Source organism: Brachypodium distachyon, chromosome 4 (genome assembly GCF_000005505.3).
Source record: "Brachypodium distachyon strain Bd21 chromosome 4, Brachypodium_distachyon_v3.0, whole genome shotgun sequence".
Taxonomy (NCBI): Eukaryota; Viridiplantae; Streptophyta; class Magnoliopsida; order Poales; family Poaceae; genus Brachypodium; species Brachypodium distachyon.
The window spans coordinates 46222444-46243795 of NC_016134.3; the positions used below are offsets into that span (position 1 = coordinate 46222444).

The 21352-nt window shown below is 41.5% G+C and overlaps 1 protein-coding gene across 6 annotated transcripts; it reads right to left on the reverse strand.

Moving 5' to 3' along the window:
* Positions 1 to 11382: 11382 nt before the first annotated feature.
* Positions 11383 to 20885, reverse strand: LOC100827924 (trithorax group protein osa). Of its 6 annotated transcripts, none has more exons than XR_001407810.2 (11): positions 20672 to 20885; positions 19386 to 19634; positions 19072 to 19287; positions 16848 to 18981; positions 16388 to 16771; positions 15930 to 16237; positions 15629 to 15792; positions 15436 to 15547; positions 15272 to 15343; positions 12840 to 12915; positions 11383 to 12137 (listed from the first exon to the last, which is right to left on the reverse strand). XR_001407810.2 is itself a non-coding variant. In XM_010240395.3 (9 exons), exons 2-8 carry the CDS (start codon positions 19590 to 19592, stop codon positions 15475 to 15477), a joined length of 3486 nt encoding a protein of 1161 aa, XP_010238697.1. In that variant the 5' UTR covers positions 19593 to 19634; positions 20672 to 20884; the 3' UTR covers positions 14955 to 15343; positions 15436 to 15474. The 6 variants fall into 6 exon arrangements, 2 of the variants coding, with proteins under 2 accessions (XP_010238697.1, XP_010238699.1); XR_001407809.2 differs by having other exon boundaries at positions 15220 to 15343; positions 20672 to 20884; XR_732742.3 differs by having other exon boundaries at positions 11383 to 12915.
* Between the last annotated feature and the right edge of the window lie 467 nt (positions 20886 to 21352).

The following is a 21352-nucleotide window of genomic DNA, read 5'->3' on the forward strand; positions in this document are numbered from 1 at the left end:
AGGGTCCACAAGCCACCGTCAACAACGATGTTCAGATGAGGGTTTCGTCTTGACCACCACGTGTGTTCTAACCAATTATTCCAGGATCTTACGACCCCGTCAAGGGGGTAAAACGGAGGTGGAAACATCAAACATATATAATAGAAAACAAAATAGAAACTCCGATATATACTTCTTCATCCATATTCAGTCTTGATCTTCCACCTCTAAGGAACGCCATCATAATTTGCCCCGCGGGGAGGAGGGGTGTCTAGTAGCCGAGGGTTTCCCCTCCGCTATTTCTAGATCCCAACAGTCAACCCTGGGCCAATCGAGTCTTCCCGAACGTTGGGGGTTAGAATCCGGAGGGAATCTGTTGTTTCCCGACCTCGACCTCAGACCGAGCTACGATATCAAGGCTAGGAATCGAATGAGTTCTAGGATCCCCCTTAGTTTACTTAAGGTGAGATGAAGTAAGTTACAACCCCTATGGAGGAGGTATTTATAGCATTGGGGTCCACTACAAAAGACCATGTATGGATGCCCTTTCATGGAAGGGATATTCCTAAAATACTTGGAGGCGCTTCTAGTTATAACACTTGAGTCGTTTTTCCTCGCTGATGACTCCTTTTCTCTCATTTGAGTTACTCTCTTCATTTGATAACTTGTTTGACATGCATGTTGACCCGCCTAAGTGGCTTGACCTACCCTTGTTGGTACCTTGACCGGATGAAGAATTTACTTGATTTGGTCTCTGCCACGTACGATTCATGCATGGCTCGGCCTATGCAAGTATTTTGTTATATCCCAATACTATTTGTCCTTGGTATTTCAAGTATATTGGATTTAGCAATGATGAACTAGTAATCTAACAATGTGAAATGACTGCTAGGAATAATGAAGAATAAATTATGTGCGAGCGAGTTATATCTTTTGCTGGCTAAAGATTCATAAATGGTAATACTCACCTTTCAAAATAGTTGTAAATTTAGGTTTGTCCTCAGTAACTTCTTTAAGTTTGACAAACTTTATTGAAAAATATACTAAGATTTATAACACCAAATTAGTTTCATTATATCTGTTATGAAAATATATGTTCATATCATATTCATTTAGTACCCCAAATATTGATATATTTTTATATAAACATACTCAAACTTCATTAAGTTTGACGCACAACAATTTAGAAATGGATGGAGTATTAACTATAGAAACATATGCGTGAGAATTTAGAAATAATTAATTAATTCCATAAAAGTGAGCTACCTGCTGCTAGTGACCAGCAAGTAATAATGAATTAAAAAAATTGCATTAACCGTATAAAGATATGCATGAGATTTGAGTGATAATTAATTTATTATTGTGTTTTGCTGATATTAGGATATTTAATAAATGGCATTAAATTGTACGAAGATATACGTGAGATTTTTTCAAATATTAATTAATTAGAGATATCTTTTCTCATGAATAGCAATTAATAAATTAATGAAAGATATGCGTGAGATTTTCAGTAACAATTAATTTATTTATTACGTGGTTATCTTTTGCTCATGCATGATAGGAAATTTAATATAGAATTAATAGTAGTAAGATATAGGCCGTCCTTATCCTCTCGTACAACCAGCTATATATATAATCGACCCTTTTATTTGCAGTGCAATTTTGAGAAGTAGCTATGGACAAGATCCCACCCACCGAAAACACGGTGAATCGTGATGAACTGCTAACCGATTCTATTGATAGTGAGAGAACAATCAGTGACATTCTGCCTGTTAACCATGCCCATGATGAAACAGAAGCAGATTCATCCACAGTTTTGCCGGCTAAGGGAAGAAAAGGCTCAAAATTACAAAAATGTGCAGGCAAATGGAAGGCTTGCGTAGCAATTAGGGGGGATGGGAAGACGAAAGACAAGGTTCGGTCGAATACTCTCATGTTCTGATTTCCCTAAACTTTTTCATCTCACTATATATACCTATTTATTGTGTTTTTATCATGGTCTAACATACATTGGCGTTACTTCTCATTAATGGCATTGAGCATACGGACCAAAGGTTTGAGTTAGTGCTCATATTCTCTAAAAAACGATATTGTGTTTCGCTTCTGTTACCTGATGCATTTCTCCATATTATCTTTATCATCTCTGTATGCAATAATAATATATATTCATCGATCATGTCTGACATATGGGAGAAAAACTTACTGCATGCCTATTGTAATTTTTGAATAAAATATTTATCCAAAGCTTAACGCTGGATGAAATTGTATCAAGGTTTAGGCAGTGATAAAAACTTATTTTATTTTGTTGTGATGTGTGTACGTATATGATAAAACGGTCATACTAAACTCACGTACTTGCGACATGGTGGATGCAGTTTGGAAAAGTTGTTAGTGATGATAAAACACAAAGGGTGCTCATAGATACCAACCAATCACTAGCTCCTTTTAATTAATTTAATCACATAGAATCAAGTGGTATAGAGCAGAACTCTCCTCTTTCGCAATTCTAGCCCTTGTTATACCGAGCAAATTAAAGTGCATCTGAACTGCTGCACTAGAAGAATGAAAATAAATTGAGCTAAGCTGTAGTATATATAGAACCCTAAGGTTCTGTCTCTCTCACCAAAGTTAATTTATGTTTGGATATTAACAGCATATTCTGCTCTGCGCACGAGTTATTTTTATGTTTTCTATTTTTTTACGTGCGTTGGTACTTTTGCAAGTTCATGCATTTGCGTAGAAGTTAAATGATGTATATTAATGTTTCCGTGTATTCCAGCTGGACAAGATCCCACCCACTGAAAACACGGTGAATCATGATGAACTGCTAACCCATTCTAGTGATAGCGAGAGAACAATCAGTGACATTCTGTGTCCTGTTCACCATGCCCATGATGAAACAGAAGCAGATTCATCCACAGTTTTACCGGCTAAGGGACGAAAAAGCTCAAAACTACAAAAAATTGATATCCCTGAGTGGCTGCAGCATATCGACAATGGTGCAGGCATATGGAAAGCTTACGAAGCAATTAGGGGGGATGGGAAGACGAAAGACAAGGTTCGGTCGAATACTCTCATGTTCTGATTTCCCTAAACTTTTTCATCTCACTATATATATGTATTTATGTGTTTTTATCATGGTCTAACATACATTGGCGTTACTTCTCATTAATGGCATTGAGCATACGGACCAAAGGTTTGAGTTAGTGCTCATATTCTCCAAAAAACGATATTGTGTTCCGCTTCTGTTACCTGATGCATTTCTCCATATTTCTTTATCATCTCTGTATGCAGATATATTCATCGATCATGTCTGACATATGGGAGAAAAACTTACTGCATGCCTATTGTAGTTTTTGAATAAAATATTTATCCAAAGCTTAACGCTGGATGAAATTGAATCAAGCTTTAGGCAGTGATAAAACTTATTTTATTTTGTTGTGATGTGTGTACGTATATGATAAAACGATCATACTAAACTCACGTACTTGCAACATGGTGGATGCAGTTTGGAAAAGTTGGTAGTGATGATAAAACACAAAGGGTGCTCATAGATACCAACCAGTCACTAGCTCCTTTTAATTAATTTGCTCACATAGAATCAAGTGGTATAGAGCAGAACTCTCCTCTTTCGCAACTCTAGCCCTTGTTATATCGAGCAAATTAAAGTGCATCTGAACTGCTGCACTAGAAGAAGGAAAATAAATTGAGCTAAGCTGCAGTATATAGAACCCTAAGGTTCTGTCTCTCCCACCAAAGTTAATTAATTTATGTTTGGATATTAACATATTCTGCTCTGCAGGAGTTATTTAATTTTATGTTTTCTATTTTTTTTACATGCATTGGTACTTTTGCAAGTTCATACATTTGCATAGAAGTTAAATGATGTATAGCTATATTAATGTTTCTGTGTATTCCAGTACTACTTTTACAAGGACTGTACACATCGATTCCGCTCCCGACCCGAAATTGCCAAGTTCCTTAAAACTGGAGTTATCCCTATACCCAAGAAGCACAATCTGCCTAAGGTACCCAAATACTTTATACTTCCAGACATATGGTGATAATAATCAACATTGTGTTACATCAATTCTACAATTTTCTGTTTCCAAAATTTTATTTTTATATGCTTTCTCGTTGCTCCCCAGGAACCTACTGAAGCTACAGCGGATGATCATGGTATATAGATGGATCAATATCCATATGAATTAATAAGTTATCTGATCAATACAGTTATTTTTAGTTACCAGACTTCTACTCATAAAAGTCGAGAGAACATAGACAATCGCTATACAGCTCTGACTAAATATGTTTTCTCGCCTACAATATCAAGAAAACACTTGTATAAAATCAACTAATTACATCTGAAACAACATTTCATGGTTCACTCATAGCATTTCAAAAGGTAATGGTTTTGGATCATACTACATGCATGCATGTGTTATTGAAAAAAAAATCATACTCACTTAATTTTACTCTAACATCAGCAAATAATAGCCTGTCTAGTACTAGAAAAAGGATGAAAAGCCAAAGTTCAATAAATTCCTTTGAGGTTTTCTATATTGTCTAGACAATATAATTAATTTATTGTTCAATATATAGCAGGACTCCCTTAGTATACTGTGTGCTATCATTTACTTTACCAATAATTTTCTGACCAATGCATATACCAAACATTGTAGTATGATATGCCCCTGAAAATGATTATTTTTATCGGATAAGTGCATTCCCTAAAGCTATATTTGTGTAATGTGATATGGTATTTTTAGCTTGTTTGAACGTTTTCGTAGTTGCAGCCTTGCAGAGGCTTATAATGTTAGAGTGATATTACTAACTTATTCTAACTATAATATGTGCAGCTCATCGCCGGTCTACTAATAAGAGAAAAAGGATGACACACCCAACTTTTCAAGTAATCACTCTTACAAACCACTTGTATAATTCTTGGAGGCTATCACTTTATTACTTGTTTCATTGTTCAAACTACCCTTAAGTACTACCATGTTAATCCTCTAGCATTTTGTTTGAGAACAATTTCAAAACAATATGCATCGCCTCAAACTATGTACTCAAAAAGTTGGGCGCGCGCACTTTTGCATCAAGGAGTTGGTCTACTAATAACTATATGGCAGGACATGAATATGCTTCTAGCATGGTGGTAATTAATCTAGCGGTGCTGAAGGAACAAGAGGGACATTTGTTTCCGACACTTTAATCTAAGCTCAGAGTTCAATCAAATAATGCAAATATTGGCCATACAGAGAGAGTCTAAGAAATAAGATAAATTTTTATAAAAAAATATTTACTTTCAAATATGTTTTGAACTATTTCAACTGGAAATTATAGCAATTTATATTTACATATTATCTTTTATCTTATACACAAAATATTTCTATGAACACATGCAGGCTCTGGTTGTCGAGAACAAGACTGATGGCCCAAGTTCTAGCAGACGTCCGTATCCACATGGTTTTGTGTAACTTCGTGTGGAAAGTGCAAATTATTAAGACAAACTGCAATAATTGAACTCCCAAAAGTATGTGATATGGGATACTTTTAAAACCACCATATACTCTTGTAGTATAGATGGTTGCCAGTAATACTTTTCTGGTTGATGGTTTAATTTGATTGGACGGCTTTATTTTGTTATGTTTGTTCTTGTGACCATAAGTACCTGCAAGCTTGAAATATTATTGTTCGTTTGGGAAAACTGCAGGGATGACAATTTTGAAAAGAGAGAAAAATAGTTTTCGTCCCACAATTGGCATGAAAGTATATAATTAACAGCTGGTCCTTTTAACTTTTTTCTGTAGACATTTAGTCACTCAATCAGCAAAAAATCAGAGAATTTTGGTTCCTCGCCCCCGCCTGGCAGCATGTGGCAGGTTGCTCATTCTGTGTAGTCATCATTTGTGTCTTCTTGTTCCGTCTCCTGAATGACTGCACAGTGGGCACCGATGAAGGGAGGTGATGTAGCTAGCTAGTTGCTTATTCTGTGGAGTCATCATTTGTGTCATCATTTGTCGGTAACACGGGGAAGAAGGGATCCAGGGGGTTATCGTAGAGAGGCAATAACTTGGTGTCCAGGTGGACGTCTAAAAGCAAATTAGTCACGGCTGTACGCGTACGATTTTGATCCAAAAGCCAAGAATCAGCGGATGAATGGATACATAGAACCCGTGGATTCATAGGATACGTTGCCATTATCAAGTTTGACGCTTATTAGTAGCATGCATCCTGTTCTTTGATTTTTTTTTTGGTGATTCTAACATTTTATTCAAAACAGAAAAATCTTCCAGAGGTTCTTGTGTCTATGACAAATAGTTGGCTCCTCTATTTTTAGTTATGCATATAGCCTTTGCAAATTTGCTCAAATTAATTGTAGATTTAATGCGGCTCATGCACTGTCCGGAAGTTTTGCTTTATGCATGAAATTAATAGCCTACAATATAATTCGGCTCATTCACTACCCAAAGTGCTTTACGTGTTGGCAATCCGTCTAGGTCTTTGGAAAAAAGTGAAGACGGCATATAAATTGGGATGGAGTCAGTAATATTTTGTCCCTCCTGCTTATTTTGTCTTAAAAAGTTGTGCGCACAAATAGAAAAAAACGAAGTAAGTACACAACAAGCAATACCCAATTGATATACTTAATAGAACTGATGGCGATCTTATGTGAAATAATACTAACCTAACATTTGGAGTTCTATTAATACATATTTCAATTGTATAACCCACACCAAGCATCATCGGCAAATTACCAGTTGAAACAAAGGAAGGTAGACAAAAAGCAATACCAATGGATAACAAGAGCATCGAACACCAAGCATCATCGATCGGCGAAATTTAGAGCATAAAAAAACTGCTGATAAAATGTCACAGAGAATAAAAGTGTTGTAATAAAATATCACAGGGAATAAAATCTGCTGATAAAAATATGTAGAGCATGGAGTTATGCATTCTTTGATTTCTAGACACTTCCCTGCTCTCGCCAGTTGCTCCTTTCTCTCTCACCATTCATTTTAGTGCATGGTATATATGGCTATTTTTCATGGACCGTGCCACACCATCTAATCCCATGAAGAAGATATTCATATCATGCGCGACGTGGCAAATAAGTCGACCATTCATCCACCGCGTCAAGTCAAATTAATGTACCCGGTATTGTCAATTCAAGGATGAAATCCATATTAAAAAAAAAGTTCAGGAACGAAGTTTGCACTTTTGCGGATGGACAAAAAAATATACTTCTGTTTTGGAAAACATATATGAACTTCTAGTAGTAAACGACAATTATTTAGAGTAAATTTCAAGAAACCATAGTTTGAAACCACATCTGCCATACCTGAGCGCCCAGTATACATCTTGCGTAAGAAGGAGCGCCATGCCCGAAAATGCACGAGCAAGTTCTTCGAAGCCCAAATGAGAAATCCCACCGAAGAAAAGCCGCATGAGAGTCCAAAGACCAACCTCAAACCAAAAGTACCCTATTTTCTGTGCCGGTAATTTGGCCCACTGCTTTGTTGTGTAGCCTCAAGCCCTCAACGCAGTTTTTCCACAAGTACATGGACGTCAAAGTCTTATATTGCCTCCATGCTGTATAGTTGTAAATTAGTGTGGGATTGCTTTGTTGTCTAGCACCTGCATCATGCTCTGGTTTAATTTGTTGCTGTCTGTCACGGCGAGGAAGACGATCGTTACTAATGATTTCTGCTGACTTTGAATTAATCGGTGGTCAAAGATCTGTTGGCACAACAAGGTATTTTAAAGGGTTTGCCGGAGAAGCCAACACCAAGCTTAAGGATGATCAATGGGAAGAGATGCAAGCACGGGCAGCTACTACCATATGGTCGTGCTTGTCAGATGAAGTCATGTATCACATCATGGAGGAATACTTCGCCTAAGGTGGGAAGAAAAAAATGGCCCGTCGTTATATGTCCAAGACTCTCACCAACAAGTTGTTTGTCCAAGATCACAATATATAGTCTCGCAGCCAGGTAACGTATGTATATATGATACATATCGGTGGAGATATTCAAGGACAATGTAGATAATTCATGAATACATAGGGACATATCATTATTACATGATTACCTCCACTCCAGGATATATATGTTTCCAATAAATAGTACTCCCTCCGATTCATAAAAAGTGTCGCACATTTGTACTAATTTAATACAAAATGGGCGACACTTTTTATGGATCGGAAGGAGTACGTGAGAAATGAAAATAGAAATAAAAGTAATTGCAAATACCCCAAGATGCATTGAGGGTCATGGATAGAAGCCCCACCTTGCATGCAAAACTAGTTGTCAGTTATCATTTCGACATGCAACATCGATCTTCTTTGGGCAACCGAAGCAACTCTTTGGGATTCTGAAATCAGAACTTCAATTCAGAATTACACACATAATTGTTTCCCAACTTTTATATTAATGCCCCATTACATGCCTATATATTGGGCTAGCTTTGTAACACAAACTTGTAACGTGAGATTTAAAGAGAAATAAACAAACAAGACACGACAGGTGTCTTTGGCCATAATTTGATGATCCTCGTGTGCGTCTTCATGTGATTGATCTTTGGACAAACCCAACAGTGAGTATTATCGAAGTGAACAAAGTGCATGTTTCATCAAGGATCATTTTGAGCAGGAAGCAGATCATCATTAGACGGAGTATAGATATAGGCGATAATCGTATGTTCCAAACTGCCTAGGCATGTTGGGTAAAGTCTACCCAAGTACTGCAACTTGGAGCTTCCTAGGTAGTAAGCAAATCCGTTGTAACGGTTTCCCAAGAAAACAATTTCCCTATATGGATGATAACCCAACAAGTCAACACCATAGTCGTCGTGCTTTGTGCTAGCCTCCTTGTTACGGGTCCCTTCTTCTCCATCAATGATGCAATCATCAGAAGAGTCCCATCCGTGGTCTCCTCCATCATTTGATAATTCCTCACCTGGGTTTAAGATCCAAGACATGTCGATCTCTTCTCCCGTGTAACGCCGTGTGTAGTGTCGCGAAAAAGAGGGCTTGAGGTCAACTTGGTGCTTTAGCTCCCATTCCGGCATTTGGCATGATTCCGATGCTCCGTGCAGTATCCATACTTGAAGTCGGTACCCCAAGAGAAGGGTGTAGTAGATTCCCTGCTCGGATTTTGCCAGATACACATTGGGTATACCAATACGTTTTCCTGTTCGCTGCCCAAAAAATGTATCTGATAATCCTGGAGTTTTGATCACTGTATACTTCTCCTCCAGCAATGAGAACCTGTGCAATTCCACCAAAGAATGAGCCTTAATTAGAAACATCAGAGACAACTGAGAACAAGAGTGAACAAAAACTACATGTAGGCCGGCTCCTTTGATCTTATCTTAACTTACCTCATGATGAATCCACCAGGCCAATTGAGGTACAATGCTCCCTGCGAGTACACGCCGGCGTAGCACCGGAGCGCTCTGCCGCAAGCCGGTGAACTACGACGTGGAATCTTAGACCATATCTCGGACACCGTGGTCACCGCATCGCCTTGCCGAACAAAGCACCTCTCCTCCCACAGGCCGGTCTCCGAGGAGAAGACCTGAAGGGCGTACGAGGGCGGCGGCCACTCCATGGAGCCCACATTATTTACCTCCTCTTGATACGTCCTTGACGCCGCGGGCAGGTTCTCAATCTCGCTGCCCACGCAGCAGTCGTCGCGAGGTCTCTTGCCATGACTAGTAGGAGCAGGAGGCGGCGACCGTGGCGTCGGCTTGCCGGGCACCTCGGGGAAGAAGAAGACGCGGTAGCGCAGCGACACGGCCGGGTCGAACACGAGGTGCAGGCGGTCGCGGAAGACGCGCGGCCCGGCGTCGGGGCGCAGCGGGCGCGGCGGCAGCCGCTGCCACCGCCGCGTCGCCGGGTTGCAGACGTACATGGCGCGCCTGCTGCTGTTTACAGGAGGAGGCCGTTGCAGTGGTCCTAGGCCGCATGTCTTCAGTTACCAACCGCGTCCGCTTCGGCTCCATCTGCAGGCAATGGCACTACGCTTTGCAGGAGCAGTCCCCAACATTGCCTCGGGCGCTACAGCGGCGAGCTGCACCGGCTCCTGTCCGACTCCCAAGAAGCACCCTTGTGCCTTGGCTGCTCCGACAATTGGTTGTTACACTATAGATATGTCACACGGCGCGTTGGTGGAGTCGTTGAGCTTCAGCGCCAGCTCCTGCTAAAAACCCCTCTCTCAGGAGCCATAATGAAGCCACCACCCTATAATGCCGTTTGGAGTTTCATTGTATAATCGAGTGCCCTTATCGTCGCGAGAATCACCGACGGATCCCACCGTCATCTCGTGCTGCCGGCCGGGTTCATGCTCATGGTCGGTGTCAACAAGCACTACTCCACACGATTCAGTCGTTTACCTCAGTATAGCCATGCACCGAGGAAAGGTTTACACTGTCAGCCTTCAGGGACACCTCTTTGAATATGAGGTTAGCGCGGACAGAAGCACCGGGGAGCCAAGGGTTTCTCCTCCCAAGCAAGTGATTGTTGGCACCGGCATCAGGAACGCAGACCAGCGTTACCTTGTGGTTTCAGGTGGATCGTTGCTGATGGTCGCCCCATGCTTTCAGTATGATCACGAGGGAAAACCCTTGGGTGATTGCCAAAACAACCGAGTTCCAAGTATTCCATGCAAATTTGGAGATGTCTCGGTGGTCCCAAGTGCCAACCTTGGGTGATCAAGCACTACTAAGTCTACTATTCATTAGTGATATTTACTCAAAGGCCGTTCTTGCGTCTGCTCATGCCGACTATTTGCGAGGAAATCACATGTACTTCATGAGAATTATTCGTCCTCAACATGCGTGTTATCCACCCATCGTACCGCTAAAAGCAACTTGTTCTCCTACAAGCTGCGGCATGTACGACATAAGGGAAACACATGTCATCTCATTCCGTCTCATTCCGTCTGATAGTTTGCATATCGGCAATAGATTGAGGGCGGTTCTTTCCACACAAGTGAAGGCAGAGAGCATTGATTTATACTTGTGATATGCCCCACTTAATTTCTTGTATATATGCATATGTATTATTCGTACATATGTCAAACATGAAACATCAACTCCCTCCATCCCAAAATAAAAATAAGTGACGTGAATTTGTAGACTCTTATTTGACGTCACACGACGGAAGGAGTACATATTTGTCGCAACAAAGGGCAATCCAAAACCATGCTGGCTCCTCTGCGGAGGTCCAAGTCGAGCGCAAAAGAAAGTACTCGTATACATCCAAGCGAGATTGGGGCTCTAGCCAAGCTCTAACCGAGCTCAGAGAGCTTACTACGTTAATCAAGTTGTTTACACTTCTCAACGTGATAAACGCTAGCTACAGTTTCTGTCAAAAAAAAAACGGTAGCTACAGAGCACTGCAAAATAACCCAAAACGGAGTTCATAGCTGAATCTTTACTAGTACAGATGAAGGGAGAACAAAACAAATGCTCACACCAGTGCAATATACATCTACGGAGTACAAATTAGTAAACAAAAAATACACTTGTGACGAATCAGCGTCATTTTTACAACGAAAGAGCTATCCAACGGAAGAACATGGCGTGGATACAGCCCTGGTACTGAGACACTGAACGGCACTTGCAGGGACGAAGAGCATCACACGTGAGTGCATCTCGGGCTTCCAGCACATTCACCATGAACTCCCGACAGGGTGCTACAAGACTTCCAAAGCAAAAACACAGGAAAAGGATCGAGTAGAAAGCATAATGTTCGGAACACACGGCAAGTAAGCACAAACTAATTGTTGATAATACTGAGGGCTTGACGTGCCCCTATTAACCAGCCTTAGGTTTATCCCAACTAATAAAGGCTTTTCTTTATGCTTTGTCATTTAGGCGATACCCACTTTCCCAAAACTGTTCTAGCTTTTTCTATAAAATTATGATCTCCATGTCTGACAAAACAGTATGTGGTTCCTATTTCACGTGACCCGTAGACTTTCTCTGAATCTCTGAATGTGGTAGTGAAGCGGTAATGTCAGTTTGAATAAAACTCCACTGTCAAGGCCTGACAGTACTAAATTTAGTTGCTCTTTTAGGTTTTCACCATTTTGCACGCAACCAGAGAGGCACGGTAGGATCCAGAAATGCTGGGTAGGTGGTTTTCCACACTAAAAATCAGAGATACATGGTGTTCAGTGTAGTTCTTAATATACAAGAAGCAGATATTGCAAAATGAACACAAAGCCTATGCCTCAAAAGTTTTACTAAAAAAGTAAGACCTTCAATTAAGGTGTTTAGTGTGGTATTTCAATCACAATGATTTCACATCATGACAAAAGATTGGAAAATTAAAATTGTAACCCACGAACAAAAATGTTCTAGTAGTAAAAGAGATAAAAAGGTGCTGCACATAGGTCACTGAACCTACTTAAATAAGTTCGGATCTAATCCGCATGCAGGTCAAAACAAGTACAAGTTCTCTATATATCTACTATCAAGTCAACTTGATTTGGGAGTTTGGGGTGTAGGTTAGTTGCCGAACTTTGTTATACTTTGCTTAGGCAAGTATGACCGTTTTGGCGGGGCTTATGGTGCACAACCACAATAGTGCCTTGCCAAACTTAGGACCCCGCAGAGGATAATTTTCTAGCCAAAACATACCACAAAAATAGTGTGTGTACGTTATCAGTTAGTCCCAACCAGGTTTTACAGATAAACGAATGTCATCATATAAAAGCAAAGCAGTCTAGGGGCAAAACCAGTAGTCAAGAAAATGAGACATGACTAGAGAAATCAATTTATTTGGGCCAAAGATTGACGGCAAAGTTAAAACACGCCGTAAAAAATGTTCAATACATATCTATCCTTACCGCCTTCAGGAAAGCATGCAAGTACGATTGTACGAACGTGGAGCCCTCGCAGGAAATTTCCTAAACTTGTCAATCTCTGCTTAGCAAACAGACAACAAAAAAAGCATATCATTCAATGGTCACCTTGAAAGAAACACATCCAGAAAAAAGGCTACTGCCAAGGAAACTTATTGTATGCCAATAATTAACCATCATATCAACATTTACTGAAGAAACCATATCAAACTGAACTGAATTAAAAATGAAAACATTATTACTAAGGAAGCCCTGCCAATTCATGCCCAATTTATGCCAACTCTTGCCCTGCCAATTCATGCCAAATTTGGCTAGCCAAAAAATTGGTAAAGGTTTTGGTGGCCCATGAGTTGGCTAAAATTGGCAACAGAAATGAACTAGAGTTGGCAAGAAGTCATTGCCTTGCCAAATTATTGGCTCCAATCCAAACAAAGACCAAAGTTTTGGTCATGACCAAAAATTTGGTAAGGTGGGTTTTGGCTAGCATCCAAACACACCCCCTAGTGTCCATAAATTCTGATGTCATTCTCCACTCCAAACCTATAGTGATCGAACCAAGAAGCATGCCTCTAAGAAGAAAGTAACCATCTACCAGAGCAAACAAGTCCTTTGCTGGTATCAGCAGTTTCGAAAAGTACCAGGTTAGCTTTTCAACTACATCAATGTCCATCTCAAAACCAAGTAACAGAACTTTTATTTACGTTCTGCAAGTCCTTTCAATTAGCCACCTCCAACATGTCTCTCTTATTACGTGTCCTCATGCTAACATCCAGGATTTTTATTCATGTCCCATGTTTGCTAATTCTGTGTGTTCTTCCCTCCCTTCCCGGTCTGTCACTCTTCCACATTTTAGAATTTGCATGCCCTCATAGGCATAAACAGCCGATCATTGGCAATGTCACAAAGTTATACACATGTGAATAACTCAAGACCACACTTCAATTAGGAAAGAAAAAGACCCTCCAATTTGTAGTTCGATACAAGACAATAAGCAGATTCTTAATATATATATCACGAATAAGAAAATGTGGACTAGCAAACCATCATGACAAGATAAAGATAAATGGTCAACGAATAGTCACACCACAATTACTGTTTACACTTTACACCATAACCAGTCCTCTACACCGTTTCAGTTCTTGAACGTCAGATAACTATATAAATACCTATGCAGTGACCAAGTAAACATCTAATACATCTTTGCTATACATGGAGTGGAACTCCCAGCTACCATCCATGGAAGTAGCAGAAAGGGGAGATTAGAATAAGCTATGATGCTTCAATGCTTCACACTAAATGTTCCGTGCTATAATTTGTGATGGGGGAGAAATATTTCTACTACAAAACAGTCCTACTGAACGTTCAATGTCCATTTAACTATATTCACTGTCCTTTTTGTCGGTCTAACATTCAAATTCAACTTAATACAATGGACGGGCTACATTTACCTTATAAAATATCCTTTTCACAGGCCTTTATTTAGAGCAGTGTGTAGGATCTTAGGGTTCAGTTCAATAAGTCATGGTATATTTTGGAATTTAATAAAGCAACTGCTGGCAATTTTACACACCAGAAGTGCCCTAAAAATACATACAAATTTAACGTAAGAGATATACATTTCTGTAGGATACTTTTATCCTTCTGGGAAAACAAAAGTTGATCTGTCACTAAGCCCCAGTACCCCAGTACACATGATGACAAAACTCATTTGTGCCTATTGGATTTACAAGTAAGTCAAGTGTTGTTTTTGCAATCTTCTTTCAATATATAAGGCATGTGTGTAGAAATAGTGGCTTTATCTCTTTTGCCCTCTCACTTATCTATCATACTCCCTCCGTTCCTTACAAAATGTCATATTAGCTTTCGTTAAGACAAGGCTTTGACCACAAATTACTATGTTAAAGTGTGGTTTATATGACATGAAACCACAAGTATCATGAAGTACTTTTGATAACGAATCTAGCTATACTAATTTTATGTCATATAAACCACACCTTGACATAATAATTTGTGCTCAAAGCCTTGTCCTAATGAAACCTAATATGACATTTTTTAAGGAACGGAGGGAGTATATCTCCATCATTTATGGCTAAACACGCATACAAACTTTCTCTCTCATGTTCATAAGATAACACGCCATGGCTACCACGGTCATTTCCCACTACTATTATTGACTTCCTTAATCTATGTGCTAGACCAAAATACACACAAAATGAAATGGAGAAAGTATTATCCAGTACTATCATATGTGCAAGACTGAAGGGTGCACGCTCAGAAATAGAAGTCCTCAAATCAGAATAACTTCAGCAATTGAATATCCAAAATAACAAAAAAAAAAGCATGTAAAGTCTGCAGGCCAACATACTAGCAAAAGTTTGGGGCCACTACAAGCTCCATTCCCAAACATGCAGAACTACCTTAACCCAAATGCATGAATAGGTCTCAATTTTCAGTAGTCTCGGATAAGTCCAAAGAGCATTTGCAGCAACCTGGCAAAAAAAAGGAAGCAAAGCAACTTACCTCGTGATCTTTTAGGACAAAAAGGTTGCACTTAAGGAGAAAATGCAACCACCAAGCTTACCTTCAAACCTCATCAAGCTCAGGACTAAGAACAAGAGGTCTAACGCCTATTTCCACGGAAGTTGCTCTTCCCAGCTACTTTTTTGTTGAATGACTTGGGGCCTCCAGAATTCCTGAGGAACGGGTGAGAGTTAAAACCAGGTAAATATTTCACCTGAATGTCCAAACTCAAATTAGTACAGAAAGACACTCACATCTTCTGCCTCTTTGCGACATCGTGCTTCATTTTCAGAACAATTTCCATTGCATGCTGCTGATGTTCCCTTGTATGCACATGTAGATCCAGGTCCTCTGCACTCCCACAGTTAAACATGCATATTCGGCACCAACCAACATCTCTGTTGCTGAAGAATCCACCCTGAACAATACAAGAAAACAACAACAGTTCAGAAGCAAATGATACATCAAGCAACAGCGATAGCATATGGACACTTAGTGCATCACAAATAAACACCAAAAAAAATTAAATTTATGAATTCAACATTGATAACCCACCAAACTGAAGTTGCCAGATTCTTGTGGATAACCATGTTGAGAATATTCAACAAGATTTGGATCATCTGGATGCATGTGACCTTGGAAGCGGTAACCAGAAGGTTCAATTCCATGCAATTGACCATGTCCAAGGGGTTCTCCACCTCCATGTAGATTTCTTGGAACAAAAGTATCACCAGGGTGGAAATGTTGACGTTGGAACTCGGGATTGTCAAAATCACGTTGTATATTCCCAGGAAGGTTCGCAGAGCCTAGTTGGTCTTTACGAAGACCTCCAGGCCCAGCTGCCAGTCCTTGGACAAATGGACCTGAAAACCATTTGAACTCATTAGAGGGTCACTGAAACATTATGAAATTATCAAAGAGTCATAAGCTAAACCCATGAAGACCTGCTGATAATGAAATTTCAAATCAAGCCTTAACTTACGAGGAGTTTAGAACCATCTTATAATCCTTACCTGGGTTTCTAGGGATTCCGTCCATCCTGTGATTACCAAATTCTAAGTCAGGATGACCACCAATTGAATGAGGTTTTCTTGATAAATCTTCAGGGAATCCCATAGGGTATGGACCTGGCTTGTTTGGGAATGGAAGCCTTCCAGGTAATGAATCAGCGAAACTATCAAAAGGCCTGGGGGGCCTTTGAAGACCGTCGCCATCATGATGTGTTGGCCCTGGAAATTGCTTCATATTCTCTTCAATATCTTTAGGGTTGGCATTGTATCTGCCAGGATATGATGCCAATGACCTGGAATGTTCCCATGAAGTATTGAACCCTTCCTCATGGAAAGCCCTGGAATTCTCAAGTGGCCCACTGCCAACACCATTGCTCTTTATCATTCCTGAGTGGATGGAAGCTTTGGTCAAGATGCTTACAATTAAGAAAGCAAAAGTATTGTTTTAGGTCCAGAGAATTACCAATAGAATGAGGCCGACCAACATTTTCTGGAGCAAAAGGTGGACCAATTGGGTCATGATGTCCAGGCAAGGGTCCACCCATGGGTGGCCGAATCATGCCATCATCAGGTCTGATGGGTCCAGGCCTTGGAAGGTTTGGTGCAAATGCCCTTGGTGCCATTTCAGATTGATATGAACCATATGGTTGTTGCTGCATTGTAGGCTGGATATTTTCAGGAAAGCTATGCCTAGGTGGTCTCATCTGATTCAGCTGTCCTTGCGTAGGCGGCATAGGACCAGTATGGAGCATATGTTGAGGGAGCATCTTATCAGGTCCAGATGGAAACTGTGGCCCCATACCAGGGGGCACATAGGACCCCAGTCCTCTCAGATTTGATCCTCCTTTTTCAAGATCATTGGATATATTTGAGACCTTAGACTCTTGGCCTCCACGTACATCTGTAACATGTGAATTACTTTCCTGGCCAGTAAATTCATCCTTTCCTTTGCCTTTGTCCGAACCATCTGCACCGCCCAATGCAATGCCAGTTTGTGACGCATCTTTTCTAATATTACCAAAATCATTCTGCTCTCTGCTCACATTTTTATCAACCAGAGATTGCGGCTTTATGCCAGAAGATTCAACACCTCTGTTTCTATTATCACTTACTTCAGCATTGCCAGTAGCATTGGCTGCATTTTCTGACTTCCCTGATTCTTGGAACTGGTGTGCTGTTGCAACATGACTCGTAGACCTACTAGTTGAAGTTGGGACATGCTGCTGTTGCATGAATGGTGGACCATGGGGCTGGAAAGGTTGAGAATGCATCTGTTGTTGTGATGAGTGCATTCCTTGTTGGTATAATTGACCCGTTTGTGAAGGAACAGATGTGTTAAGAGGAAATCCTTGTGCTGGTGCCTGGGAAGGGATGCTGGGATGCATTGGTGGCTGCTGAGCATGATGCCCAACATGTTGCTGATGTTGTTGTGCATGCTGACTTCCTTGAGGAGCCAGCATAGCTGGCTGTTGGCCTTGCAATGGAAATTGACCCTGCAGGGGGCGAACAAGTGCAGGATACTGAGGACCAACTAATTGTTGGTGAGACGCATGTGCAGGGTGTTGAAGTGTTGCACCATGAGGCATCTGACTCTGATGTGCTGGCTGAGGCTGTGGATATGATTGATGACCCGTTACAGCATGTATTGAAGGATTCTGAGGTTGTGCATGAGGCACTGTATGAGGCTGATTATAGACCTGAGGTTGTGGGTAGGATTGCTGTTGCACTTGTGCATGCTGGTGCTGGGTCTGAGATTGAAGATGATGCTGCTGAGGTAAGTGCTGCATTTGTGTATGCTGTTGCTGGCCAACTGCCTGCTGATATTGTTGAGGATGAGATTGTACATGTGCCTGCACCTGGGAGACTACTGCTTGAGTAGCAGGAATTGCAAATGGCTGGCTACCAACTTGAGTAGAAGGTTGTGCTTGGGGGTGAGGTAGCTGGAGAGGTACTTCACCATGTGGTTGCATTTGTGGAACTTGAGGTGCTGACTGCAATGGCGGATTCTGCTGAGGCTGTGGCTGAACTACTGGTGCTTGGAATTGGGAAAGGTGGGACTGATTTTGTTGGTTTGCCACCATGTGTTGGGCTTGAGAGGGCTGCGGGAATTGAGGCTGAGCATATGGAGCAGGTTGTGCAGAAGCTTGAGCAACATGCTGCGGTGCCACTTGCAGTTGAGGCTGTGGGTACTGCTGATATTGCCCATACTGTTGATACTGCTGGGTGTAGGGGTTGTAGCCAGGGTAATGCTGCTGGTAATACTGTTGGTACTGGAGCTGCTGCTGGTACTGCTCGGCTGTTTGAGTTTGGGGAGCAACTGCTTGACCTTGACTAGCAGCAGCAGGTGCCGCTGCGAGGAAAGGGGCCACAGCCGCCATGCTTGCTGTGGTTGCACCAGCCGAACTAGCTGCCACTGCAGAAGCTGTTGCAGCTCCAGCTGTACTTGCAGGTGGGACTGCTGTAAGAGGAGCTGCTGCAGGCACTGCTGACGAAACCGCAGAGGGAAGTGCAGACGGATCTTGGGTGACTGCCTGGGTTGTTGCAGCTGATGACTGTGTCAGACTACTGCCAGACTGTTGTGTTTGAGATTGCGAGCCCTACAAAGACACGCAAAGGAAAAAAGAATTAATCATAAGGAAATAGTTCTAGACTTATGTAGCAGAGCACTTAGCATATGACAGACGTACAGGGCAAAGCTGGGCATGTTCTTGCACTTGACGATGTACAATCTGTGTGCCACAGCGGTTGCAAACAACAGGGGAGTTCCCATAGGCACAAGCAGTACCATGTGTGATGCTTTCAGAAAGATTTCCTTGCCATTGGCAACCACTCTTATTGTACAAGCAGTGTACTGTAACTTTACCAATTGACTCAGCAAGTGATTTATTCGAGTCCACCAGAGGCTGCATATTACAAAGCAGGTTATAGACAAGGGGCACATTAGTTCCCAATATAATTACTGTATTATGCATAAATTAGTTCCTTAAAAAGAAAGAAATACCTTGGAATCAGCTTCTGTCACTAAGTAGCCATCATAAGGGCAGGCTTGTGTGGTAGCTGCTACATAAGCCAAGCAAGGTTTGCAGTAGAGATGTGTGCACTGAGTTTGCAAAGCTTCGTTGGGGTATATGAGTGTCCGACAAACAGGGCAAAAATATTCACCGGGAAGAGATTGAATGTACAGAATACATTCATTATCAAAACCCATCGGCTGGCCTCACTGACTTCTATCCAATCAGGATTTTGATGCCTGCATATACGCTAAATTCATAAGCTTCTGCATTCAAAATGTATGAATAGCTAAAACCAAATATAGGACTCGATCAAATAAAAAAAGGTAAGGCTGCTTCCGGCTATATTAGGTCAGACTTAAAGCAAAGAGTACAGAGGATGTCTAAGTTTCCAACTATGTTGCCACTCTCTATGTCCAGTGCATGATAAGCATGCCATAAAAAGAGTGTCACACTGCCACGTAAAGTGTGCCATGTGGGTTCCATGCGCCAGGCCAAAAAAATAGCTACAGAGTACGGCAGGTGTCTTGTTCGCCGAAAGAAGACAAGAGTTTGCTAAAGAACCAAAAATACCCAACAGTACCCTCAATCCCTAATGCACTAGCATGATAGAAGTTGGCAACTTGACATATGCGACAACGTGCTTCCACTATAGAGTCGAAACAGAAAAGAGGTAAGCATTGTCACATACAACAGACAGACGCATGGCAGATAACCAATGTAGCTCAGACTAGCGTACATAGCTGATCTCATCAGAAGAAATACATGGTGGAACCGGTACAATAATAGTCAAACATATTGTTAAAGCTGAAAAGGCCATGCTAACCATGCGAATAGAAAATATGGTGGCGAACAAGTTGACAAATTGGCCAACTATGCCAGTAAGCTGAACGGAAAAGATATACTACCAGGGAATCAGTCAGTAGTGACAAACTACATAATCAACAATGAAACTCCCTTGGTCCTACGGTAACCAATAGCATAAAAATTGCATAATGAGTGAAATAGAATATAGCACTAGCAACAGAGCACATTCTTACATATGAAATTAAACGAATCCCATCCTAAATTATCACGGGTAATCGACGCAATAAAGGTAGCCACCTATATCACTAAGCGGAACAGAAACGGGCGTATCGACATAATTAAAGTAACACTTGCAACGAACTACATTATAAAAAGGCTGGAATCACTTGCTATCTAACTATTTCCGTCATGTAACGGCAGAGATCACAGGCGGAGGACCCAGTAGGGCAGGATAGGGCGGCCGCCATACCTCGATTTTTACCTCAGTTACGAATCGGAGAAAATTAAGGACATGAAACGGTGAGCTAAAGGGCGGGATCGGTTCGTGGGGGTGATGGGAGGATAAACGGTCGGGGGCGAGAGAGTCGAAGGGGAGACCAACCGGCGGTGGCGGCGCTCGCGCGGGGAGGAAGACGAGCGAGGGTGCTGGGGCGGAGGGGGAGGGGGTGGCGGCGGTGGGGCGAGATCGAGCGTCGGCGGGCGGCGGCTAGGGCACCCAGTGGCGGAATAGGAGAGGTTTTTCAGGTCAGGAGCGAGCGGGGGGAAAGGGTAAGAGTGAAGAAAGGCAAGGGGGGAAGACAATAGTTTGCCTCGATGGGAGCGGAGATATTTTTGGTTTCTCACTTTCTTGCCGTGCTTAGGTGTCGAACTGTGGATCCGGTGGCTCTGCAAACTTCATGAACATTGCAATATCTCAAAACATAACCATGCATGCAAAATAAAAATGGTCATTGGTTGTTACGAAATGTCGAGAAAATGGTCCGCAAGGTATGCAACATGAGCGAACAAATGTATGCAGCAAAACGAAAACATCGTTGCAACATAATGCCAACATTGCAATAGACTTCCAAATCACTGCAACATGAAGCGGGGGGCCTAAGACAAAGCATGCATGAGCTCACGACATGCCAAAACAACCATGCAACATGAA